Source organism: Pantherophis guttatus, chromosome 1, assembly GCF_059756535.1.
Source record: "Pantherophis guttatus breed Tessera chromosome 1, ASM5975653v1, whole genome shotgun sequence".
Lineage (NCBI taxonomy): Eukaryota > Metazoa > Chordata > Lepidosauria > Squamata > Colubridae > Pantherophis > Pantherophis guttatus.
The window spans coordinates 69,822,889-69,849,868 of record NC_142063.1 but is presented as its reverse complement, the minus strand read 5'-3'; the positions used below and the strand labels follow the sequence as shown (position 1 = coordinate 69,849,868).

The 26,980-nt window shown below is 37.6% G+C and overlaps 1 protein-coding gene across 1 annotated transcript in view; it reads left to right on the top strand.

Moving 5' to 3' along the window:
* The window catches only part of LOC117666101 (cytosolic phospholipase A2 epsilon-like), a 35,679-nt gene that overhangs the window by 5,765 nt on the left and 2,934 nt on the right, over positions 1–26,980 (top strand). The window contains exons 5-19 of the mRNA XM_060688206.2: positions 2,146–2,282; positions 6,089–6,220; positions 7,167–7,207; positions 8,700–8,742; positions 9,897–9,960; positions 10,547–10,710; positions 11,665–11,748; positions 14,130–14,167; positions 15,123–15,258; positions 20,077–20,213; positions 21,691–21,913; positions 22,984–23,098; positions 24,125–24,262; positions 25,128–25,235; positions 25,969–26,166. Of these exons, the coding sequence (XP_060544189.2) occupies positions 2,146–2,282; positions 6,089–6,220; positions 7,167–7,207; positions 8,700–8,742; positions 9,897–9,960; positions 10,547–10,710; positions 11,665–11,748; positions 14,130–14,167; positions 15,123–15,258; positions 20,077–20,213; positions 21,691–21,913; positions 22,984–23,098; positions 24,125–24,262; positions 25,128–25,235; positions 25,969–26,166 (1,758 nt within the window). The remainder of the gene's footprint in view (positions 1–2,145; positions 2,283–6,088; positions 6,221–7,166; positions 7,208–8,699; positions 8,743–9,896; positions 9,961–10,546; positions 10,711–11,664; positions 11,749–14,129; positions 14,168–15,122; positions 15,259–20,076; positions 20,214–21,690; positions 21,914–22,983; positions 23,099–24,124; positions 24,263–25,127; positions 25,236–25,968; positions 26,167–26,980) is intronic.

Below are 26,980 nucleotides of genomic sequence, written 5' to 3'. Positions count from 1 at the left end.
TCACATGATCAAAATTAAGATGTTTGGCAATTGGTTCATATTTATGTCTGTTGCAGTATCCGGAGGTCATGTGATTCCCCTTTTGTGACCTGCTGACAAGCAAAGTTAATGGGGAAGCCAGATTTACTTAACAACTGTGTTACTAACCTCACAACTGCAGTGATTCTCTTAACATCTGCGGCAAGAAAAATTGTAAAATGGGGCAAATTCACTTAACAAATGTTTCACTTAGCAACATAAATTTTGGACTCAATTGTGGTCATAGCTCGAGGACTACCTGTATTTACAGGACGTCATTGGCAATAGTTACTGCAGAGATATGATACTGCTATCACTGCCTTTATTGAAAAACTCGAATGTTTTTTTTTTTAAATTTTTGTCAATGAGAAATGAAAATGGAGATTCCTTTTCCCACTCATGTATTTGGGACAAGGCTGGGAACAAAATCACAGCCTTTTGTCAGCTGCTGAACAGTGTCCCTGCATTAAAAGCCACAAAACATTTTTTAAAAAAACATTAACATCATGAACCACTCCTGCCCTCTCAGACCAAAGCTTCTTTATATATTAAAACCACTGCTTATAATTTATACTTCAGTCTACTTTTCCCCTTCCAATTTATGCTTGTTTTTTTTTCCCTTATGCCACTAGTTTCTACAAATAGCTTTAGGGATTAAATCCTGTCCATAGCACAGGTAATTAGACTAAGAAGTATGCAGTTGTACATCAAGTTATCTCTTCCTTCAGATTAACTGCCAACTAATTAAGTGGATATGCTGTAATAAGACACGGCTCCCTAGGTGATAGGGTGGAGGGAAAACAGATGTTGAAAGAATAATGAATCATTCCAAAAAGTAATTTCTTAACACTAACTTCTAGGCCAGTGATGGCTAACCTTTTTGCCATCGTGTGCCAGGAGGGAGAGTGGGAGTGGGTGGGTGGGGGGCGCGTGTGTGTGCCCACATCCATAATTCTATATGCGCCGCCCCTGCGTGCGTGACCCCCCCTCCTGCTCCTGGCACGTGATGGCCCAGTAGGCCCGTTTTTCTTTCTCACCTGACTCCAGGGCCTCTCTAGGAGTTGGGGGGGGGAGCTAAAACTGCCGTTCCCCCCCCAGGCCCTCTGGAAGCAGGAAACAGCCTGTTTCCCTACTTCTGGTGGGCCCAGAAGACCTGAAAATTAGCTGGCCGGCACACCCATGCACGCCAGAGCTGAGCTCACATGCCCACTGATATGGCTACATGTGCCACCTGTGGCATGCGTGCCATAGGTTCGTCATCACGGTTCTAGGCCTTTCCTCCGTTCTAGCAGTGAACAACAATGCACTTCATGCTTGTGTCATTACTCCAGAAAACTTGATTCTATGGTGAGCTATACCAGTTGGTCAGAAGAACAGAATATAATACTATAAGATTCAGATAGAATATAAAAATAAAATTATTTCTTTGAAAACATGGTCTTCATATTATGGCCAAAGCAAATATTAAAACAAACAGGTAGTCCTCGACTTACAACTGTTCATTTAGTGACCAGCACTGAAAAAAGTGTCTTATGACCATTTTTCACATTTATTATGACTGTTGCAGCATCCCCATGGTCATGTGTTCAAAATTACGATGCTTGGGAACTGACTCATATTTACGATGGTTGCAGTGTCTGGGGGTATGTGTGTGTGTCATGTGATCATCTTTTTTTGACCTCCTGACAAGCAAAGTCAATCGGGAAGCCAGATTCACTTAATAACATAACTGCAGTGATTCACTTAACTGTGACAAGAAAACTTGTAAAATGAGGCACACTCATTTAACAAATGTCTCATTTAGCAAAATAAATTTTGGGCTCAATTGTGGTCATAAGTTGATGACTACTTGTTTAAATAATTTATTGCAAAAAGGGATCATGATGCCCAGCACTCCTCAACCTTGAATTTATTAACTCTGCTTAAGGCGTGAACCCTAAATCAATTAGAATCCAACATAGCTCACACAGCAAAAAAAATCCATTGTAGAGATAGTCTTTGGGAGATATACAAGGCAATATGAATATTATATCAGTACTTGAAAGCACATGCTTAATATAATTAATACATACTGAGTTCAAATTTCAATTCTCCATATTTACATTTTTGTCGTTTTGAAACCTGCAGTAAGCCAAAGTGATTGTTATGTAAGTTTGAGATTGCCATCCTCTTCCTTCGTTACTGCACGAACAAAAACTATTTCAAATTGCAGAAATCCAGTCTGGAATGAAACATTCTTCTTCAGGATTCAGAATATGGCTAAGGTGAGGAGCCAATAACTATATTTTCCAGTAGGATGCACTTTTATGTTTACATTGGGGATAGGTGGGAATTTCATTCACACAATATATAAAACTTTCTTAGAACCTTGGAAAATTATGGTACCATAGCATGGAGTGTGAACCTAGATGGCACAATTATCTTGTGCTTTACTATATTATACTGGCAGGGTTAATTTAGTAACTACATTGAATATGGTTTTGAATGCAGCCTCTGAAACTATTCCTACAAGTAGGACTGATACCAATGTAAGGGCAGTTCCCATTCTTAATTCTTGGAGATAGCTCCCCCACCCAAAACCCAACATTATACTATTTTCACAATGATTAACAACATATTATTAACCTATTTTAGCAATGATTATGATTAACAAAATCATAAGGCAATAAGAGATTAAGCAAGATTAACAAGAGCCTTGATAGTACAGTGGTCTATACACCCTGTTATTAACACAGCTGCCTGCAATTTACTGCTGGTTCGAATCTCTCCAAGGCTCAAGGTTGACTCAGCCTTCCATCCTTTCTAAGGTAGGTGAAATGAGGACCCAGTTTGTGGGGGCAATAAGCTGACTTTGTATAAATATACAAAAATATGAAGGCTATTGCTTAACGCATTGTAAGGCGCCCTGAGTCTCCAGAGAAGGGCGGCATATAAATCAAATTAAAAAAAAAAAATGTTCCTTCTAACTTTCTCCCTCAAGAGATCATTGGCCCCAAACTAGGCCTGAACTCAGACTATAGAGAGGCAATGTTTTACTAACATTTAGAATTTCATACACTCCAAGGCTTGAGACTTTGTTCCAAAATGACATCGTGATAGTTAGATAAGCTTCTAGTTTAAGGTGACCAGATTTTAACATTGGTAAAGAGGGACATTGTGGGCGTGGCTTATTTTGTGGGCGTGGCTAGCTGGTCATGTGACTGGGTGGGCGTGGCTAGCTGGTCATGTGACCGGGTGGCCATGGCTATGTGTATAGGGTAAGGTGAACAGATTTTAACATTGGTAAGAAGGACACCATTGTGGGCGTGACTTATTGTGTGGGCGTGGCTTGGAGGCCATGTGACTGGGTGGGCGTGGCTAGCTGGTCATGTGACCGGGTGGCCATGGCTATGTGTATAGGGACTACTCAGAGGGCTGAAAAGTCATTTCTGACAGGTCCTCACACTTTTGACTGGTCCTCACACTTATGACCATCCTCATATTTATGCCCGTGCAGTATTCTTAACAACCATGTCACTCATTTCACAACTGCTTCTCTTCACCATGGTGACAAGATAGGGCAAAAACGTAAAATGTGAGGACAGTCGTAAGTTCGAGGACTGGACAAAAGTGCGAGGATCAATCAAAAATAACTTTTTCAGCCCTCTGAGTAGTCCATATGCACAAAAGGACTAACCAGAGGGCTGAAAAAAGTCATTTCTGACAGGTCCTCACACTTTTGACTGGTCCTCACACTTATGACCATCCTCACATTTATGCCCATGCAGCATCCTTAACAACCATGTCACTCATTTCACAACTGCTTCTCTTCACCATGGTGATAAGATAGGGCAAAAAACATAAAATGTGAAGACAGTCGTAAGTTCGATGACTGGTCAAAAGTGCGAGGACCAGTCAAAAATAACTTTTTCAGCCCTCTGAGTAGTCCATATGCATAAAAGGATACAGCAATAGAGAGGGATGAAGGAAGGGAAGGGAAATTAGAGTAGGAGTGAGGGTAAGAGGGGGAGGAAGAGAGGAGAAGGAGAAAGGAAGAGGAAGTAGGGAGGAGAAGAAGAGGGGGGGGGAAGAGAAAGTAAGAAGGAAAGAAAAGAGAGAGGTGGTAGGTTTGAGGAGAAAGATTGCTGTACAATAAAAAAGATGAAAGGGAAGAAAGCCAACCCCAAACAAATATAAAGATATTAAGATAAAGAATGAATGGTTAAACTTTAAAGAATAAAAGAGAACAAATATGAATAAATAGCAGTAATTAGAAACACACATACAAACATACAATTTATTTTCTTTGAACAGAGTATTTGGCCGGTTCACAAATTTAAACAGTGTTTAGTCACTTCAATTAAATTTACAATTTCTATATTTCCTTTTTGCCATATTTATTCCTCATCTATTTTTTTTAAAAAACCAATATTACCCTTCATCCTCATCTCTAATCTTAATCAAATTCAATTTTTCCCTTCTATTCTATATTATACCCCTTTCCATTGTCATCTATTTTTATATCCATCCTCACATTGTTTAATTATGTAATTATGTAATACAGTTGTTTAATACAAATTCAACATTTTAATATAAATCAATTAGTTATAAAACTATCTTTTTTGTATATTAATCAATATGAACATGAATATTCCAATTATTTCCATGCAATCCAATTTCTTACAAATCAATTAATTATATTTATCAATAATAATAAACCAAATAATTTCCCCCATATATTCCTCTGAACCACAACTTAAACATTTCTGCTTTCAACACAATATACAATTAATAGTATCTCAATTCAATTATTACAATTCCCTAGTTAAATACAGCTTTTTTTTCTTTTGTGTTTTAAAATCTTGAACTCTCCTCCTAAATTTCCCATTGTTTGCAGTTTTTCACCTACCTTTTTTGGGGAGGAAAAATAAAAATAAAAATAAATCTCTCTCTGCCTCATTTTGTCACGTTCCACCAAAGATCCTGGTTTCGGTTTCGTTTCTGCAGCTTAGCTAGGGGAAAAAAAAACTGCTTCAGGAACTCTTTACACTGATTGCCTGTAGGGCGGCCCTTTGAAGCCCCGGGCAAGAGTTTAAACAGTTTTTTTTTCTTCTAGCCATCAGCTGGGGCTCAAGAGGCAGCGGGACTGAGGAGGCAGAATGAAAAATCGGGACTTTTTTGAAACGCCGCGGGACGCAGGACAAATTGCTAAAAAGCGGGACTGTCCCACCAAAAGCGGGACGTCTGGTCACCTTATTCTAGTTTCAAGGAGGGCTTTTTCAGGATTGGGCATATCAGCATATCCTTTAAGACCAGAAAATTAACTTTATCCATATGTTTGTCAAAGTCGAGGTCTATCCAGTAACCCGCACCCCTATCTCTAATACATTCAAGAGAAGAAAGTAATTGCTAGAACTGAAATCTATAATCATATTGTTAAAATGCTTTTAAAAGCCTCTGATGATCCCAGCTGAGTTGCCTGATCAGCAGAGGCTTTTTTTTCTTTTAATAACATTTTTTCTACAACCTCTTTGGCTGAAGAGTTTATAAAAGAAAATCTTTTAAAAGCCTCTGATGATCCCAGCTGAGCCGCTCGATCATCAGAGGCTTTTTTTTTTTTTACTTTTAAAAGCATTTTTTCGTCCGGAGAGGTTATAGAAAAAATGCTTTTAAAAGTAAAAAAAAAAGAGCCTCTGATGATCGCGCGGCTCAGCTGGGCATGGGGGGAGGCAGGGATTTTTGCTACCGGTTCTCCGAACCACCCACCACCATCGCTACCGGATCAAGTGATCCGGTCAGAACTGGGAGCATTTCACCCCTGGTTAAAATAATATAGAGAAACAATGGATATTTAACTAAATATATTTAACATTTATGAATGAAAGTCTGTGAAACAGACAGCATGAAAATTAGAGTTTTGACTTTTCTGTCTAAAAGCAATTAATTCTGAAATTTCAAATCTTCAACCTTTAATCCTTGTCTGAATTGCCCTATACTTCTGCTGCTGATGATAATCAAAGCACTTTACATAGCCCCTTCATCTTTATTTTCTTTTTTTTAAAAAAAGCAATCCTGCGCTTCTATTCCCTAGAACATACTTGAAATAACAGTCTATGATGAAGACAGCCCATTCAGCGATGAGGAACTCTGTAGTATTACATTTGATACAGCAAATCTTCAGTTTGAAGAAAGAGTTTGCAAGCATTTTGAATTGAACAAAGAGGTGAGAAATGCAATTACATATTCAGAATAGATGGTTACAGTATCAATGAATGTATGTTTTCTGAAATGTGGTTTATATTTAATTGTTCATTGCACTGTATTATTTCATTTTTATTCACCATTGCCTTTGACTGGCTGTTACATAGTAATTTTCCAAAAGTTGTTTCCTTTAGAAACATATACCTAAAATAATTGTTATTGGCTAATTATATATTTATTTCACAGTAATTATTTTAAGCAGATATGGAATCTCTAACACAATTCTTTTAATAGAACACATAAAAGAAAAGAAAAGAAAATGTGGCAAATATGGTCCATTGACTTCTTATAAAAAATATGCAGGTCGGTCCAAGTTGGAAAGATCTGGTTTTAAGAATGTTCTATTTTTCTCAGAACAGACCAAACTGAGCATTTTCACAGATTCCCCACAACAGGAAATAATATTGTAATGGGTATTCAGAATGTTTCACCATAAAAATACTAATTAACTACATGTTGTCCTCAAATATATAAATATTTGGTTTTGAACAACACAAATAAGGGATGAGATACTATAAAGATGAAGTTGCTGCCAGAAATTGAAGGAATAGAATAGAATAGAATAGAATAGAATAGAATAGAATAGAATAGAATAGAATAGAATAGAATAGAATTCTTTATTGGCCAAGTGTGATTGGACACACAAGAAATTTCTCTTCAGCACATAAGCTCTCAGTGTACATAAAAATACATTCATCAAGAATCATAAGATATAACACTTAGTGATAGTCATGGGATACTAAATAAGCAATCAAATCATACTAGGAAACTAACTAAAACAATATAAATCATAAAGATACAAGCAACAAGGTTATAGTCATAAGTTGGAGGAGATAGATAATAGGAAGGATCAGTTCTGGTGAGCATTTGAAGAAGCTAATATTTCAAATATTTGATTTCAATTTTAGAAAAATGAATTGCTAGAAGTGGAATTCTATTTGGAACACATGTGAGTAAAAGTTGAGCAAACGTAATAATTGAGTTACAAGCTAAAGTTATTAGCTTTAATGCCATACAGTATGAATTGTAGTTCATTTTACTGCATTTGCAAATGTCTTAGTATAATTCTTTTTTTTCAAAATGGCAAAACCTTTCCCACACTGTAATTTTTATAACTCAGCCATAGAAGTAGAAACTAGGCAGACTTAATCCTATTTCTGGATCATTCATAGGAGCGGGGGACAAAAAAAATCAAGATGGCAGCCACTACTTCCGGAATAAAGCTGGACTCCATTTTACATACATTGCACATAAATGGGGTAGAGCTTCAACTAGACTTCTTCTTCTTCTTTTTTTTTTGACACAGCCTTTCTTCAAACATCCCTGGCCAGATTATTTCATTATCCAAAACTAAGATCTCTTCCATAATGCTCTAGGAAAACTTATTACTATAATTCTTTATCAGCTAAAATATTTTGAAGAACCAGGTCAAACTGAGCAGAAAAAGAAATACAACAAATATAATAAATCTGAAATTGTAGGATGGAACATGTGCTGTTGTTAACAGTGTGATCTCCTTTTAAAGAAGTTTAGAATAATTTGAGATGAAATAGATTTACATACAAACTGGAACCAGGAATGAGAAAGAATAGCTTTCTACTGCAGTCATCTGCAGATGTGCTCCTGATTATATCACATCCTATGAAAATTAGGCAAATATCAACCTGGCAGAAAGTCTTTGTTGTATTACCAGCTTTGTGGAACACTCTTCCAATAGGAATAACAAAACACTCCTAATAGCAATTGCAATAGTATTTAGACTTATATACCGCCCCACAATATTTACATGTATTTATATGTTAGGATTTAGGTATATACACTTATATGTATATAGCATATCTATATGTGTGTTATGTATGTGTACACTTTTGAGAGCAGGCAACAGAATTTCATTTTTAATGTATGCCAGTATGCTCACAGAAAAAATGGAAATAAAGGTTATCTTATAGTGCTTTACAGCTGTCTCTGGGTACAGAGAACTGTACAATATCACAATTATTTGCATATTGCCTCCAACAATCTGGATCCTCATTTCACCAACCTTGGAAGGATGGAAGGCTGAGTCAACTTTGAGCCTCAGCAGAATTGAACTGTAGGCTGTGGGCAGAGTTAGTCTGCAATACTGCATTCTAACCACTGCACCATCAGGGCTGCTAATGATAATGTTCTGCTTTTAGCTGTTAGTTATTTCTAAGCTATTTTTATTTTTTGGTATGTGTTCACCATATTTTATATCACAGTGATCATATTTTAAAATTGGATTAATTAATACTGCCTAGAGCTAATGAATATTACAGGTTATAGATACATGTTTTAAATATTTAACTAATATGTTTGGAATCTAGAAATGATTCTAAATATTCAGAATAAACATTTTAGCAGGCGAGCAAGAATTGAGTAAAAACCAATTATAATTTTTCTCATTTTTTTTTCTCCTCTAGATCAGATATGCCAGAAAACCTTATAAGTAATGGAGTACTCTTGGTATGTTTGTTACTTTTGTACTTATATTTACAATTTCAGTAACCTGGGAAGATGCATATGTAAAATGGTTCAAACTGGAAACTTCTCAAACTCTGAACATTGCAATTACATTTGAAAAAGTTGTTTCAAGCTTGCAATGAGTAGCTTTGATCATTCTGAAATGAAACTGCTTTGTTTGAAATTGAAAGCAAGAGTTCCAATAGGGCTTTTTAAAATTTGGAATACTTCAAGAAAGGCTGGAATAACACATTTTGAAATGGAAACGTCTATTTTTTTACTTGAAATGTTTTCCATAACTCCAGATGCTACTCTGAATGATATTTTGAATAAATTAATGCATGAATTGCTTAATAAAATATGACACTGATATAATGACTCTTAAAGTCATTCTCAATATATTCCTTCTCTTTGATATACTGCAAACTTTCCTAATCTATTGGAGTGTCCACTTTTAGATTTCATATTTCCCAAGCACCAAGAATTTTGAACATGTTGGCTAAAGATTATGGAAGTTTTATTGCGGTGAAACCTGCTGATAAATGGTTCAATTTTTTCTGTCATTTGATTTTTTTATTTTCTTTTAATCTCTAGTTTCTATTCTTGAAAGTTACTTCCAGTGTTAATTGAGTGGACCATTTAGTGCACAGTATAGTTTTGATGCAACATATAACTTTGCTAGGGGGAGAAAACAGCAATTTTAATACTTTATAACAATTGGATCCTACAAAAGCAACTCAAAAACCATTGTAAGAAGCTATAGGAAAAAGTAGCAGTAGAAAACAACTTTTTCATTTTCTGTTAGTGGAAATATCCCTAGATCAATAACATATTTAAATAACATATTTCCATTCAACCAAGCTGTCAGTGAAGAGGGAGAGTATATATTTACACAATTTTTATCCATCCACCTAAGTATATGTAACTATGTCTGAAATTCATTTAAACAATGCACAAAATTATTTTTGTAGTAATCCTTTAAAAGCAGCTTTTGAAAAAAGGGATAGGATAAAACAGTTTAATTACTGTTATGTCATATTACTACCTGTCTATCATTTGTTCTGATCATGAAATGTAAATTAATAACTAGTGATAATCATATCCTGTTTTCATCTCTTGAACAATTGGAGGTGTGTATAATTGTTTTTCCGTTGTAGTCTCGGGAACTTTGCTGCCTAAAAGTAGAGGTGAATCACAGAGAAAGGAAGAAAAAAAGAAAAAGTAAGATTTCTATTAGGATATTTTGTGTTTTTTTCCCCATTGGCTATAATATAGGTGTGCAATTATTTTAGAATAATAAAAGATGATATATCCAAAGACATGCTAGTTTCATGAGAATAGGAAATAGATATATGTTTCATGAATGGACCTCTAATCCTTACTTCTCTCAAGTGGGTGAGGCCCTGAGACCATGTATCCAAGTTTCTATATCACTCACAGCACTCTTCTTTAGGGCAACTAATCCTGACAACCAACTCACTTGTGTGTTTATGTGGATATGAAATGAGTATTCCTGTCAGTGCATAATTTTTCATTAACTTGTAAAAAGAGATAAGCAGTTTAAAAGGCGGAATATTTTGTACTGCAGACAAGTGAGCTCCAGAGTCCACTTAGCTATGAAATTCAAGGAGGAGCTTTGAGAAAATCACTGTGCCCCTGACCTACATTTTGAGGATAAAATGAAATAATGTACTGCAACCTATCCTGGTCATCCTGAAGAAAGGGAAGGATGAAAAATGATCAATAAATGCAGGTTTCTAAATAGATCATTCTGAAGTTTTATTTGTCTTTTCTACTTTGCACTCAGAGCAAACTTTTGCATGTACTCTGAGAGGATCTTATGAAGATGCACAGAATATTTTAATGGATTCAAGTTCCAGAAATGCCCCGCCAAATCACGCAACTTTCCACTATGCCAAGTATTGTAATCCCAAATTAGAGGTGCAATTATTGAAGAAACGTTCCATTTGTGTGAGTTTTTGCTGATATCTGGGGACAGTTATATGCTTCACATAACTAACTTCCGTATTCTGCATCAATAAAGTATAAATGCTACTTTGGATCAAAATTAAAAGACTGCAATAAGTCTATTGCTTAATAAATTTATTAATTGAAGAATTATTTTTCCATTTGCCATTGGGCATCATAGGAATTTGATTTTTTTCTGGAAAAGCTAATCAAGAAGAATGTTAGAAGTAATGACTGGAAAGTTTATTAAATGGGGAAAAATCACTTAACAACTCTTAGCAACAGAAATTTTAGGATCAGCTGTGGTTGTAAATTAAATACTACCTCTATTAGAGTTTCTTATTTCTACTTGCTTCTCTCCTATAAAACTGCCCCAGAATTCTGCAGCCGAGAGAAGATAGCCATAGTCTTAATACACATCTGTTTAGTCAAAGCCTTTTATCTCTAATTAGAATCAATTATTCCCTTCCTCTTAGCAATAGCAATAGCACAGACTTATATACTGCTTCACAGTGCTTTACAGCCTTCTCTAAGCGGTTTACAGAGTCAGCATATTGCCCCCAACAGTTTGGGTCCTCATTTTACCCACCTCAGAAGGATGGAAGGCTGAGTCAACCTTGAGCCTGATGAGATTTGAATTGCCAAATCGCAGTCAGCTGGCAGTCAGCAATAGAATAGAAAAGTTGTTGCTTTTCACAATATAGCTATTATTAGCTATTGCATCACAGCCAGTGGTGGGTTTCAGCCAGTTCTCAACTTCGGGAGAACCGGTTGTTAACTTTCTGAGCAGTTTGGTGAACTGATTGTTGGAAGAAATCATTAGGGCAGAGAACCAGTTGTTAAATTATTTGAATCCCACCACTGATCACAGCCACTGTTATGGTTAATATTACCTGGAATGCTGTTATTTCAAAAACATGTCTTCTGACTATTTGTTTTTTTCTCTCTCTCTTTTAGTGTCCCTCAAATTCTGGGAAAACACTCTCCTTCACCTTGCCTTTGTGTCAGGTTCCTTTGGGAGAAAGAATAGAAGTAGCAAACGTGAGTCTTTTCTGTGAACAATGCCCATTTAGTTTTCTGTACTGCTTCCCTATGTCCAACAGATAATATAAATATATACAATAATACTGTCAGTGCAAACCTCTCTGCATCTTCTGAAAAGTCATTCAGAAAATGTTCCATGAGTTTATACTCCTACCCAAGCGAGCCTAGGATTCCGATAGTGGTATCTTACTTCTGATGAGGATAACAAGGAATTTTCTATCCAGCCATTGCCTAGAACACAGTTTATGATTTCACTGTTTGAGATTGAGATCTAGAACAGTCATGCTGATAAATTCAATGGTTCATCAGCACAAGACCAGCTCAAACTGCTACTGCTAAAAGGAGCATTTTCACATCTATGTTCCTTTTGCTATTTAAAAACCTTTTTTCTATATAACTGGGTTAAGTTTGTAGCTTAAGCATATGGAACTGCTATCTTAACATCGTTGTGCCCACGTGACACCCCTCCTGCGTGAGCTGCACTGGCTCCCAGTGGTCTTCCGGGTGCGATTCAAGGTGTTGGTCACCACCTTTAAAGCGCTCCATGGCATGGGACCCGGGTACCTTCGAGACCGACTTCTGCCACCAATAGCCTCCCACTGGCCAGTTCGCTCCCGCAGAGAGGGTCTCCTCAGGGTGCCATCGGCCAAGTTATGTTGGCTGGCGACACCCAGGGGCAGGGCCTTCTCTGTGGGAGCCCCAGCCCTGTGGAATGAACTGCCCCTGGAAATGCATAAGATCTCCGACCTCTGGGTATTTCGTTATGCACTCAAGACTCTGTTGTTCCACCAGGCTGGGCTATCAACATAACAATTTTAAATTGGGTTTTAAATTCCTGGGGTTTTAAATTGAGCCGAATTCATTCATTTAATAATTTTACCTGATGTTGTCTTGTGTTTTTAATAGGCTGCACACCGCCCTGAGTCCTTCGGGAGAAGGGCGGTATAGAAATAAAATTATTCTATTCTATTCTATTCTATCTAGTGTGCAATTTATATCAGGATACCTAGAAGCAATCGGTTTTTCTGTTTGGAAAAGCTCACTTTTGAACATAGTTGTATTAACCTTTAACATTAAGTTCCAGTTTCCTAGAATAATTAGCAGCTATCTGGCTGGTTTCTTTCCTCTAAAGAGACCATTTGTTTTAAGAATATCTGTACAATTTTATATACAAAATATGTCTGACAATGAAATATAGCATATAAATATAATCTAGATGTAATTTTTTTTAGATTTAGTAAGAATCTTTTCTCCATTCAGAAAACCCATTTTGTAAGAAGGTAGATCAACTAACAACATTGTTTTATTCTCCAAGTGCTTAATTTGAAAAAAAAGTTATTTATTTATTAATTAATTGGTTCAATTTATATGCCGCCCTTTTCCGGAGACTCAGGGCGGCTTACAATGCGTTAAGCAATAGCCTTCATACTTTTGTATATACCTGCTTAGTAGGGCTTTCGGCCCCCCCTAAGCAGTATTCTTTTTTATACAAAGTCAGCTTATTGCCCCCACAATCCGGGTCCTCATTTTACCTACCTCGGAAGGATGGAAGGCTGAGTCAACCTTGAGCCTGGTGAGAATTGAACTCGCAGTAATTGCAGGCAGCTGGCAGCTAAGTGCTACTTTAACAGCAGCAGTTTAGTCTGCTGTGCCATCAAGACTCCTTAAATGATTCTCCATTTTTAACAGCTTTTTCCGGAGAAGATGACGATATTATTGTTCCTAGTTATCTTCTTCCTCATAGTCAATGCTATGATGTCAGTCCTACTCTGGTTCATATGATAAATAGGCTAGTAGTGAAACAAATGCCAGCTCACCAAAGGCAATGGTTGTCAGTGTTTCCTCCCCAATTGGCAGAGAGCGCCCTGATCTCATGCTAAGAAGTTTGCTAGCTTAATTCTCTCTTATAATCCATCTAGATATGGGTAAAAAACAGCTGTTATGTGATCATGACCTGGAAGCTTGCCCTAGGAAGGCATCAAGTTTAAATCCCAATTCATCTCCTAGTAGAAAGATCCAGTCTATGTAGGACAGGGGAATAACCTGTTAAAGAATTTTGTTGGGAAAGAAGGTAAATTCTAACATTAAGGATTCCTATGCCTTTAGAAATAGCTAAGTGCTATTTAACAGCGCTTTAGTTCGCTGCTCCACCAAGGCTCTTATAAAAGGCTCTTATATTCCCCTAAGGGCAAAATCTTCATGTGCAAATGGATGGAGCTTGCGAACCAGTTTATAGGATCATCTAATAAATATTTTGTTTTTATTTTCAAAGTGGACTAAGAAAGCAAGAGAGCAAATCATGCTTTTTAAAATGATAGAAAAATTAAATGTGATTTAGAGTTGTTCAATGCTATGTGTATTCCTTTTTTCCCTTTTAGGATAAAGCACATGAAGTCTTTGTGACAACAGAAAACTGGTAACCATTTATTTCCTATTTTTTAAAAATGATTTCTGGTAATTTGATAGTTCAGTTTTGCCACATTTTAAAAATCAGGTCAATTAGTTTGACCTTTTCTCATCTTGCCCACCAAAGAGATAAATAAACAAGGTTAGGACTAGTGAAATGCCCCCCCCCCCAAGGAAAACTCTTCATTTTAAACAAGAGCTGAAATAAACATTTACCATTATTCAGAATTTGGTATAATTTCACATATTGTCATTGGAATAAAATTTCTTTGTCTGAAATTTAAACTCAACAATGTATGTAGAATTATAATTTTAGCTTTAGTGTGGTCTAGAGCATCTCCCCTTTTAAAAATAACAATAATGAAATTTGAAATTTTGGTTCATCTATGAAATACAAAATAAAATTTCAAGTTAATTGCACACGTTAAGCCATTCCAGGTTATATGAATATAACTTCTCCATAGCCCTGCCAATGCAGCTCTATGTGGCATCTCTTTGCTTTCTGACTGCTGAATGGCTGATATTTCTGAATAATTCTAATTGGAATTCTGAAATCATGTTTATTAATTCCAAATTCTGCTCCATACTAATGGCCATTTTTCAGGATTCACAGAGTATATTTAATCACAAGGAAGCCAAAGACTGTAACTGCGGATATACATAGAAAAGAGAGAAAGAAAGATTTAAGTTTTCTACCTGGAGCCATTTAACATGCAAATGAACCCAGCAAAAAGCATTACACAACTACAGTCAAACATTCATACTAGAGTCAAATATTCTCCCAATTTCACACTTATAAGTTATCTTGATAGACAGCTACACAGCCTGCACAAATTGTGAATATGCTAGAGTTAAATATTCTCCCCTACAAATTATATTGGTAAACAGCTTGCACAAATTGTGAATGTGTTCAAATCATGATGCTTTCATTAGTGTGCATTATGATATGAGTTTCTATTATCTAGCCAGAAAAGCCCAGATATGCGTTTGGGCTTTGATCTCTGTCCAGAGGAGCAGGATTTCATCTGTAAGCGCAAGAAATATGTTGCTGCTGCTTTGAAAAATGTTCTTCGGCTAGAAGGAGAACTGCAGGACAATGAGGTATGACCTGTCGCACAGCAACAAAAGAGGAGCAAAGAAAGTGGTGGTGATGGGTAAGGCTGCCCCATATATATATATATTATATATATATTAAGCCAGACTCAAATTCCTCATTAGCATTTAGTCTCTTCCACAGTTCTTGATTCAAGCATGTGAACTCAAAGTTTGCTTTTATGTGATTTGCTCCTATGATTTGGTATAAAGAAGTAATCAGGGAGCCTGATTTCAAATACATACTCTGAAATATGGTTAATTTTAAATTTTATTACTGAATTCTCATTTTGAGGAAAGGTGCTTGAAACTTTTCTGTCCCACGTGTCTTTAGTAGAAATCCTATCTTTTGCCAATTTTAGGTGTGGATTGTATTTTAAAAATACGCAGACTATGTTAAATAAGTTATTTTATTTATGCACAATAATGTTTGTTGTTCAACCTTCAATAAAGCTACTGCCAAGCTAGGGTGAATTTATTTTTAAAACCAACCCATTTCTTTTGTTTAAAATAATCTATGTAAGAAATAAAGCCAGAAAATTAAAGTAACAATAAAAGTAAAAGAGAAATAATACACGGGGCCTCCCTTGAAGAGCTTCTGGAAGCTGCAGCTGATACAAAATGCAGCATTTTAGGCAATTACTCTTGATCCACACATGTTGCACCTCTGCTCCTTTGTTTCTGGGTTCAGTTCCAGGTGCTGGTTGTAACCTATAAAGCTCTTCCTGGCATTGTGCCAGGTTATTCAAGGGAGTGCCCCTCTATGATTGACTCCATGATTAGAGGACTGGAGGCTAAAACATATAAAGAACGGTTGCTGGAATTCGGTATGTTTAGTTTAATGAAAAGAAGAACTAGGGGTGACATGATAGCAGTGTTCCAATATCTCAGGGGTTGCCACAAAGAAGAGGGAGTCACACTAGTCTTACTATTCTCCAAAGCACTTGAGGGCAGGACACGACACAGTTGATGGAAACTAATCAAGGAGAGAAGCAACCTAGGACTAAGAAGAAATTTCCTGACAGTTAGAACAATTAATCAGTGGAACAACTTGCCTCCAGAAGTTGTGAATACTCCAACACTGGAAGTTTTTAAGAAGAGATTGGATAACCATTTGTCTGAAATGGTATAGGGTTTCTTGCCTAAACAGGAGATTGGATTAGAAGACCTCCAAGGTCCCTTCCAACTCTGTTATTTTTCTGCCCCAGCTTCAGATTCCCAGAGAATGTGACACACACCAAGCTTCGCAAACACTATTTAATTCCAAACAAACCCCTTTCAAGAATACAGGCTTCCCGTGCAAAGGGTCCTTATCAAAGTTATTAAGAACAAAGTCTGACAAAGGTTGGCAACCAGCCCAGAAAACCAGATATGAGAAGTCGCTCGCTCTCCAAGATGCCCTGTAGTAATGAGACGTTGTTTCTAGCAAGAAAGCACTAGCTGCGTGCGACTTAAATAGGCTAAGGAAGTAGCCAATTATCCTCAAGCTCTACTCTCGAGTAGACCTCCTCCTCTTGAGTAGCGACTCCTGCCTTTTGGCAGCCCTGCGTGCCTGAGCATTGAGGAGAGGCTCCTCCACTTCGCACTCTCCACTGGAAGGAGCCTCTGGAGGTTTTGAAAGCCCTGGCTGAGTCTCTGCCTCTGGCATCACATCCTCTTTGGCCTCCTCGCTGTCCGATGAGAGCGCCAGCTCCGCAGGCTGCTGGCACGACACCACACCAACTCCACATTGTCGGGATCAGCCACGATCCGCGCAGGCCGTTGGCGGGCCACAACAGTTATTCTATTCTACCCTAAATCCACTTTTCCCATTTATTATGGAGTGCAATCTGACATGCTCAGGAAGAGTGCCTTTTCTGTCATGGCATCTATGTTTGGAACATAATTCCCTCAGAGATTAGATTTGTCCTGATCCTGGTGGCTTTAAACACTGTGTTGTGTCATTGGGCCGGGGGAATAGGAAGTGGAATTATGATAACTTGTGATTGATGGATCTGTTTTTACCTTGCGGTTGTTTAATGGGTATTGTTTTTCTTTGTTTTATAATGCTTTTATAATTTCCTTTAATTAATGTTAATTAATGTTAAAGATTACCCAGAGTCATGAAAGTGAGATGGATGGCATATAAACTGAAATAATGATAAATTTTAACAATATGTATAAAAAAGGCAAAAGCTACAACATTTTTAAAAAGCGTTTGAAATGCGCTAGATTATAAAAACCAAAAGAATTTAGACTTCATTGGAAGCTTGAATAAATATGAGTCTTTTTATAGTAATTACAACCAAAAGACTAATCTTTTTATTTTATTTGTATCCTGCCTTTATTATTTTTTTTAATAAAGAACTCAAGGCGGCGAACATACCTAATATCCCTTCCTCCTATTTTCCCCACAACAGCTGTGTGAGGTGAGTTGGGCTGAGAGAGAAAGTGACTGGCCCAAGAACACCCAGCTGGCTTTCATGGCTAAAGTGGGAATAGAACTCATGGTCTCCCAGTTTGTAGCCTGATGCCTTAACCACTAGACAAAACTGCCTGCCAGTTGGAAGTTGGAATAAGGAAGGTCTTGAACAATGGACAGGGTAAAAGCATTTAATGGAATTTAGAGATCATTGAGAGTTTCTACACTAGTGTCTGGTGTGTTTCTGCCACCATATAGTGATTTATGGAAAGACTGGGTGACAATGATGTGCATGTTTTTTCTATTTTTGCTTGTTCCTACTGTTTGTGGTGGAACACATTGAGCAAAGAGCCTCTAATCCAATTACTGTAGTAGCTGGGATCATTTCTCAGCAGGGCAGGACCTAGGGGTTTATTAGTCAATACCTGTTTGAGATAATGACTAAAAAATAGACTTAGCTTAATTTCTTAAGAATTTTCAGAGATGATTTAGTGAAAACTCTGTGGGAAGAAATATCCATCTAGTCAGTTCCAAGCTGGGAGAAAGACACTGGAAACATGGAGGCTGTTTGGAAAGATGGTTTATTGATGAAGCAGAACCACATGGCAGAGGTGAAATCTAAAATTTTTCCCTACCGGTTCTGTGGGCGTGGCTTGGTGGGGGGTTGTCCTGTGACTGAGTGGGTGTGGCCAACTCGATGTCACTCACAGCCATGCCCACTCAGTCACAAGACCCCCTCCCACCAAGCCACGCCTATAGAACCCGGTAGGAAAACTTTTTAAATTTCTATTGTGCCACCCACTCGCCACCCACTCTCTCTTTGCTTTGGGTTGGGGACCAGAGCCCAGGGATGTGCCATTCCCTGGGGCCTGGAGCTGCCGCTTGCTCACCACCTGCCTCAACCAGGTCGGGGAATACACCATTCCCTGATACCAACCTTGCCCTGGAGCCGCTGCCCGCTCTCTCATTGCCAAGCAGCATGTCCACACCTTTCTCCCGTGGCTGGTCGTCAGGGAAGGCAAGTGCCTGAAAGTTACCGGAGTTGCTCACTCTCCTTCTTGAATGAGCTGCCACCATCGCTGCCCTGGCCCACGTGCCGGTTGCGCAAGTGCACACCCAACCTGCCACTGATGAGTGAATTAAATAAATGGTGTGTGCTTGCGCAGCCGGTGCATGGACCAGAGCGGTGATGGTGGCAGCTCATTTAAGAAGGAGAGTGAGCAACTCCGGTAACTTTCAGGCGTTTGCCTTCCCTGACAACCAGCTGCGGGAGAAAGGTGAACAGTAGGATATACCGCGTGGCGAAGGGCGAGCAGGCAGGGGCTCCACGGCAAGGCTGGAGTCAGCGAATACATTCCCCAACTCCACGGAATGGGGTGGGTGGGCAGAGCCTCCAGCTGTCATTGTTACTGGTTCTCCGAACTACCGGCCATCATCGCTACCGGATCGGCCGATCCGGTCCAATCCGGTAGCATTTCACCCCTGCCACATGGGTTTGTGGATCTGGGCAGCTGACAAAATGGAGTTGAGAGTGGGGTTTTTTAATACCTTCTTTTGGGCTTTGCACTTGAGCTTCCTGTTCCTGTGCAAGAACATGTATTCTATTGGCTGTTGTCAGATTCCTATGGGGTCATGTAGGAGTTATGTAGTGGTCATAGCGAGCTCTATAGGCAAAAGGGGAAATGCAAATCCTAGGTGCTCTTCTGAGCTAATTTTGTCAACTTTCGTTTGTTGCTTATCTGAGTTTCTATCTTGACTCAGTCTTTCTGAATGGATTACCAAATCTGCATTTCTAAAAGCTGGCCTCAGTTTCTGCTTGGGGCAGGGAAACTGGGACTGGTTTCTGAATAGGTTGGCCAAATCTTTCTTAATGGGCACAAAATATCTGCTGGGGGCTATTAAGAAAGATTTGGGGTCTACTTTCTGTTTCCAAGAGCATGTTTCTCCATTTTCTTCTTTAGGGAAATATAATATTCTGCCTTTTTAATATTTCCCAAAATATTTCATTCTTCTGGGGGGGGGAGGTGCTAACTTTCTACAACTCATTGCAATATTTGAGTTTGTGAGCTATGTACATAAAATACTGATCTCATACAAAGCTGCATGTGGTGTCAGCTATGCTGGGAACTAGAAAGTTGCTCAATAAAGTCTATCGATATTATGCTTGAGGTATGAGGATTTTTCCATGTATTTTCCTTTATGCTTGCTTGAATTATTCTGGGACAAGGACCATTAACATCTACCTATTTTTTAAAGAAACATTTCTTGTGGAAATGATGCCATTTTGCACAATAATATGCGTAATAATCCCAGCTTCATTTCAGTAAACTCTTTGTGTGTTATATATAATCTCCCTTTTTGATTCAAACATGAATTTTACTTAGGAACAGAATCATTTAATTTTATTTATATCTGTGTTTGTTCAGGTTCCAGTAGTGGCTCTGATGACTACAGCCGGGGGAGTAAGATCAATGACAGCCATGTATGGGAGCCTATTAGGTCTCCAGAAACTCAATCTCTTGAACTGTATTTCATACATTACTGGTTTATCTGGCACAACGTGGTAAGGAAACCATGAACAACATTACTCAGAGAATGTGGTTGCCAGGGGGAGAGTTTTTATTTGGATCACCACGGGGAATTAAAGTTTAAAACTCCTCTTCTCAAATATGTGCTCCTGATAAAATCTATAGTCCTTTGGCCTATAATGAAATAAAGTAAGGAACAAAAACTAGACAAAATTACCATTGGTACTCTCTCATGTTTATTTACCAGCCCTTCCTTATTTCCTTTCCTTTCATCCTGAATTAATAGAGAATTCTTTCCCATGAGTTGGTCATGATTCTTTTGCTAATGCAATCAAAAGTTGCAATAGTTTCTTTTGCAATCAGTTAAAAAACAAACCAACCTGATTTTTTTTTCCTGCTATAAATCTAATTTGGGAAACCATTTCCCTGCATTCCCTATTATATTAGAAGTTTTAATAAAGGAAAATTTGTGGCATTTTGTCCAAGTACCTTAAACCAGTGGTCCCCAACCTTTTTATCGCCGCGGCCCGCTGAGCGCGCGCAGGGGTGGGGGCACGGCCCAGGAGCTTTTGCGCACGGCCCATTGCGCACGGCCCAGGAGCTTTTGCGCACGGCCCAGGAGCCTTTGCGCTGCAGCGTTCATGTCCCCCGGCCGCTGCGCGGCCCGGTGCCAGGTACTCCACGGCCCGGCACCGGTCCGCGGACCGGGGGTTGGGGACCACTGCCTTAAACAAATACCCTTCTAACTGTCCTTTTTTTTGGCGTGTTGCATTTTGCTTATTAACATGCTACAGTTTGGGTTAATGTGATGGGAAAAGTGAAATAATTATAGTATTTTAACTATACATTAAAATTTTCCTTTCTAATCAGCCCATGACAATTCCCAGTGCCAGTTTTTTTAGCGATGACAGCATTTCCTTTGTGTTCAATGCTGCAATCTTCCCCTTCACTCCCTGATCCCTCCCCATAATTTTACAGCCTATGTGTGTTCCTGTAGAGTGCTGAGCATTACTTTCCTTTCCTGGATATTTAATATTTTATCGGGTATATGTCATAAAATTCTCTGGCCCACTTGGTGGAATTGTACAGACCAACATGGTGAAGGTAAAGATAAATTGGTAAATGGCTATGTTTGTTTGCCCATAGAAAAGAATATTTGTAGGTCAGGGTTGAGATGAGGTGGTCTTTGGTGGTTTCTGAGGTTGATTGTTTTCTTGCAGATGTTTTACTACCCAAACTAGGTAATATCATCAGTGTTGATCTAGTTTGGTTAATGACATGTCTACAAGAAAACAATCAAGCTCAGAGACCACCAAGGACTCCCCTATGTCTGTTTGTTCAACATTACTAGTTAATTCAAACATAAATGCTGGCATTTATTTATTTATTTATTTATTTATTTATTTATTGATTGATTGATTGATTGATTGATTGATTGATTGATTGATTTCTATAGCTGGCCATCTCAGTAAATGACTCTGGATGGCTTACAATTCAATTTCCTTTCTTTAGGACAATGATAAATTTATTCAGAGATCCATATTGGTCACACAAGAATCTAGAAGGCATGATCATGGATGTTCGGAAACAAGTGATGAAGAATAAACTGTGCTGTTTTAGTGTAGACAACTTGAAATATTATGAGAAGGAAATATGGAACAGACATGATGAAGGTCACAAGCTGACATTTGCAGATCTCTGGGGTCTAATTCTTGAATCTATGTTTCACGATAAGGTACTATATTCATATGTTTCCCTTTAAAATGTAAGGAAACCATGGAAAAATATAGGGAATGACCTTTGCTACTGTTTCTTAATTATAGGAATTATCTGCCTCAAAACAGATAAAATATCAATTGCTAATATACTGATTTGTTTGTCCATTCCACACATCCATTATCACCTAGTAGCAAATATCTGTGATAGACTAAGTAAGAAGACTTGAATAGTTATCTGGAGCCCCCAGAAATATCCTATTTCACAGAAGACAAACCTATGATGTTTTGTGAAAACAGAATTACACCAGGAGGTACTAATAGACATTCTATTCTCATATTAAAACATTTTTAAAAAATACATGCACAGCATTGTCCATACCAACCTAGTGAAAAGATAGGATATAACACAATTACAACTAAGAATTATTTTTGGATATAAAGGAATAAGCATGAGTTCAGCTTTGTTGCTTTCTGTATCTTGAATCACATGGACAAGAAATACCTGTTGGGATGATAGATCTGTATCTTGAATCATATGTACAAGAAATACCTGTTGGATGATAGAGTACAAATGGAATAAGTAATAATCTTCAGAAACTTATAACCAAGTTTCAGTTCAGTTCTTTTAATACAATTCATTCCTCATACAACATCAGATGTGCTGAGTGTTAGACTACTGAATTGTACATATACAGGTAGTCCTTGACTTATGACCACAACTGAGCCCTAATTTCTGTTGTTAAGTGAGACATTTGTTAAGTGAGTCCTGTCTCATTTTACAACCTTTCTTGCTACAGTTGTTCATTTTTTTTGTTTTTATTTATTTGTTAAGTTTGTTTGTGGCCCATCTCACCCATTCATTGCAAATTGTCCATTAGAATATGAAACAAGTGTGTTTATCTGAATTTCTGATTAAAGTATTTCAGTATCTGGATGATTGTTTCCACATACAAGTATACAAGTATGATCTGGAAAAGAATTGGACAGAAATGATAGCAATATTTGTTTTTTTCTGTCTTTTGCTCTTCTACTAAGTTCTGTTTTTCTGTCTTTTGCTCTTCTACTAAGTTCTGTTTTTCTTGCACAGCCAGATCCACATAAGCTCTCAGATCAACGACAGGCAATAAATCTAGGTCAAAACCCTCTTCCTATCTACCTTGCTCTTAATGTCAAGAAAAGATATAGCACTTTAGATTTTAAAGGTAAGATACTATTTTCAAAATATGAGTTTAATTTGAAGACTAAATGCCAGGTGGTAAACGTCCATAAAGTTTTATAGGCCAAAAAAAGAAAAATCATACTGGTTTGCTGTTGACTGCTGCAAGCTGATTTTTGAATTTCTAATCTAGCCTACAGTATTCCCTGATATCCGTGTCTCATATGGGTATGAATGACACTGCTTAGCCAGACAGGAACATCTAAGTGCTCTTATCTTCTGAGGCTAATTTGATTCAGGAATTCTCAAAAATAGCATGCATAAATATAAGCCCATGGCTTTTATATCAAAGTTCTACATAAAACATCATCTATTAAGTAGTGTTAATAAGTTTTTTTAGTTGTACTAATGAAGACAAAATTAAAACATGCTTAGAAAGTGTAGCCCAAATTAGACATTTTGGGAAAACCATTTGTAAATCTTTGTATCTTAGTTTCGATGCACATTCAAATTATATATCAACTTGCTCAGAACTTCAGAACATCAAGAATAAACTACACATTGAATTTAAAGCAGATTATCCAATTATGACAGATTGCTGGAAAATTAAAGATAGTTCCATTTATTTGGATGGGTTGGAGAATAATGAAGAATAATAAATCTGATACATAATAATGTAATTGGTGAATGAATAGCATACAGAAAAATCTAGACCAATGGAGGCAATTTTAGTCTTATACATAGATAATGTGTGTAAGATAATGGCAAAGCCTTGGGCTGAATTCTGTATAGACCTTTGCTTCATGGAAATCTGGCTTAGAATCCAGGCTAGAGAATCATGCATATATTCTGTATGAATATACTTTTGTGACTGTTTGTTTCTCACTGAACTGACTTTATCAGCAGCGATAGCCTGAAAAGGAATTGTATCTGTGTGATCTTACGTTGCATAACTGTAATTTTCCTCTACAAGTATACATAACCAAAATTTTAACACTGTTGATTATTAGTTTATATATACATATGTGTCTGTCTGTGTTTATGCCTCTGTGTATTTGTACTATATCTGCAGAATGGGTGGAATTCACCCCCTATGAAGTGGGCTTCTTGAAATATGGAGCATTTATTAACGCAGAAGATTTTGGAAGTGAGTTCTACATGGGTCACATGATGAAGAAGATTCCAGAATCTCGGCTTTGTTTTATGCAAGGTAATTTAGCTAAACAAATAAATTAGATTCTTGGCTTTCATATGGCACATATGTACTATTTATCCAATTTTTATACATTTTAGATATACATATCAACACAAACTGCTTATGTGATTTTTAAAATTATTATATTAGTTACTGACCAGTAGGAGGCAGTACAAAACCTGCTACTGACCAGTAGCTAATATACTGTATTTTTCGGAGTGTAAGATGCACCGGACTATAAGACACCTACATTTTTTGGTGAGGAAATCAAGAAAAAGAAATTTGCCTTGTTGCAGCAAACAGCAAACAGCCTGCTTTACTTTCATTTTCAGCATAGCTTGATTAGCACAAGGAAAAAAAAAATCTGCTCCAGCAATTTACCTCCATGCAGCAAGCAGCAGAGGCCTGCGCAAAACAGCTGAGAGTCGGGAGACCGAACCAATCAACTTGTGCTAATTAGGCTGTGATGAAGCTGAAAGGAGTTGTTTCTTCTTGCTGCTTGCTGCAAGGAGGAAACTGCTGGGAGGCAGAGGCCAAAGGGGTGGGCGGGGCTACATTCGGTGTATAAGACGCACCTAAATTTTCATCCCCTTTAAGGGGGAAAAAGATGTGTCTTATACTCCGAAAAATACGGTAACTCTTAATAGCTAATATCTATATAAGTTTTAAAGGGAGATGTTTTGAGACCTCTAGCATGAGGTCCAGACCAACAAATATATAAAAAACCTCCCTCCCTAGTATGGGAGCATATACTGTAGAAAAAAGAAGGGATATGAATAGTTTCTATACTTTTTGATATGATTTCCATCTTAGTGTAATGGGGATGGCACATACTTAAAAAAATCTACTAAATTCTTGTTAAATATTCTTTGTTTCCCAGGTATGTGGAGTAATATCTATTCCCAGAATCTGCTTGATGCCTTATATTTAGCAGAACATTCAGAAGACTTCTGGCACAGATGGACAAGACCTAGAATGTATGAAATTGGTTAGTAGACTGTTGTTTCTCTTTTGATTAATTTGTCCAGAAAATGCTTCTCTTTGCTTGCCTTATGGATATGATTTGGTGTGCCATTAATTAGTTGGTTAGTTAGTTAATTAGGAAATGGAAAGCTTGGGGATCTGTGCCTACTTCTTATCTTCCTTGGATAGACCTATCAACTCTTGGAGTTCAATATTGATCCCTTTGGAGAATCCTTCTCTAGATGGACTGAAGTCCATATTTCCAATTAAAATGTAGTTTTTGTCCTGGGCCCATTACCGAATTTGAGGAATGTGATCCCTGGGTCATTTCTTAAAAGCCAATTCCAATCACTTCTATAACTCTTACCTGGGAAATGTAATATAGACATGGCAACAATGTGGTAAAGTATAAAAATATAAGAATATTGTGGAAATGATTATTTTTCAACAAAATCAAAATTTGGTAAAATTGCAGGTACTGAATTTGCCCTTTTAAGTAACATTCAATTTTATTTGACATTTATCTTTGCAAACTGCAAATAACCTCTTAAATTGTCTTGTTTTGACTCTTTCAAGAACACAACTGGTTTTGCAGGATCGAATCTGGGTCAGTCACCAGAACCAGAGGTTTCATCTACCAAGCTTTTGGACTCCTGCTGGAGCCCATGCTCAGGGAACTTCTTTCTCACTAGATGTATTGCCTCTCTGAATGGGCTGTTTGAATGATGGATCTAAATAAAGTTTTCTCTGTTTTACAGAAGAAGATATTCCCCCTTGGTTGCCCAAGAGACCATATGTGCAGCCAACACGTCTTTTCATCCCTAATGGTTCTGTGTCAGATGTGATTAGAGATGTTATAACTATGCGTCCAGTTGTTGCATCCTATTCCAATTTTATTAAAGGTCTGCAGTTCAACGACAAATACTTGGAGAACAACAATTTTTCTATGTGGAAGGGTAATATAAACAAAATTTCTTTTTTCAGATATAGGGAAATTCTCAAGCTCCATGACATGAATTTGTCATCTTTTCTTACATTACCATCCCTGACATAATATATTTCTGGATTAAGTCATTAGACTATTCTAGGAATGAGAGATATATAGAGATTGCTGAATCTGTTTTGAGGGTCATATTTGATGCTTTGAAAATTTTGAGTCTCCATCCAGGTGATACTGGAGATAGTCTATCCCAGCTTGTTTGTGGTTTTGAAATATACGGTAGTTGATAAGCACATATTTCTTAGAATTTATTTATTTATTATTTATTTTTTGGTTCAATTTATATGCCGCCCTTTTCCGGAGACTCAGGGCGGCTTACAATGTGTTAAGCAATAGCCTTCATACTTTTGTATATACCTGCTTAGTAGGGCTTTTGCCCCCCCCAAGCGGTGTTCTTTTTTATACAAAGTCAGCCTATTGCCCCCACAAACCGGGTCCTCATTTTACCTACCTCGAAAGGATGGAAGGGTGAGTCAACCTTGAGCCTGGTGAGATTTGAACTTGCAGTAATTGCAGGCAGCTGGTGTTACTTAACAGTGCTTTAGTCTGCTGCACCACCAAGGCTCTTTTGACTAAAAAAACACACTTGTTCAGACCATTTCCCCCAAATTCTTTGCAGGTAAAACTTTCTGAGGATCATTTGCATTCTTTTTGCTTTCATTATTTATAAACCTCTTTTACAACAGGGATTGAAAACCTGTGACTCTCCAGTTGTTGTTGGAAGTCCTAACAGCAGGTCAAGGGAGCCAAAGATCACTCTAAAATTTTGA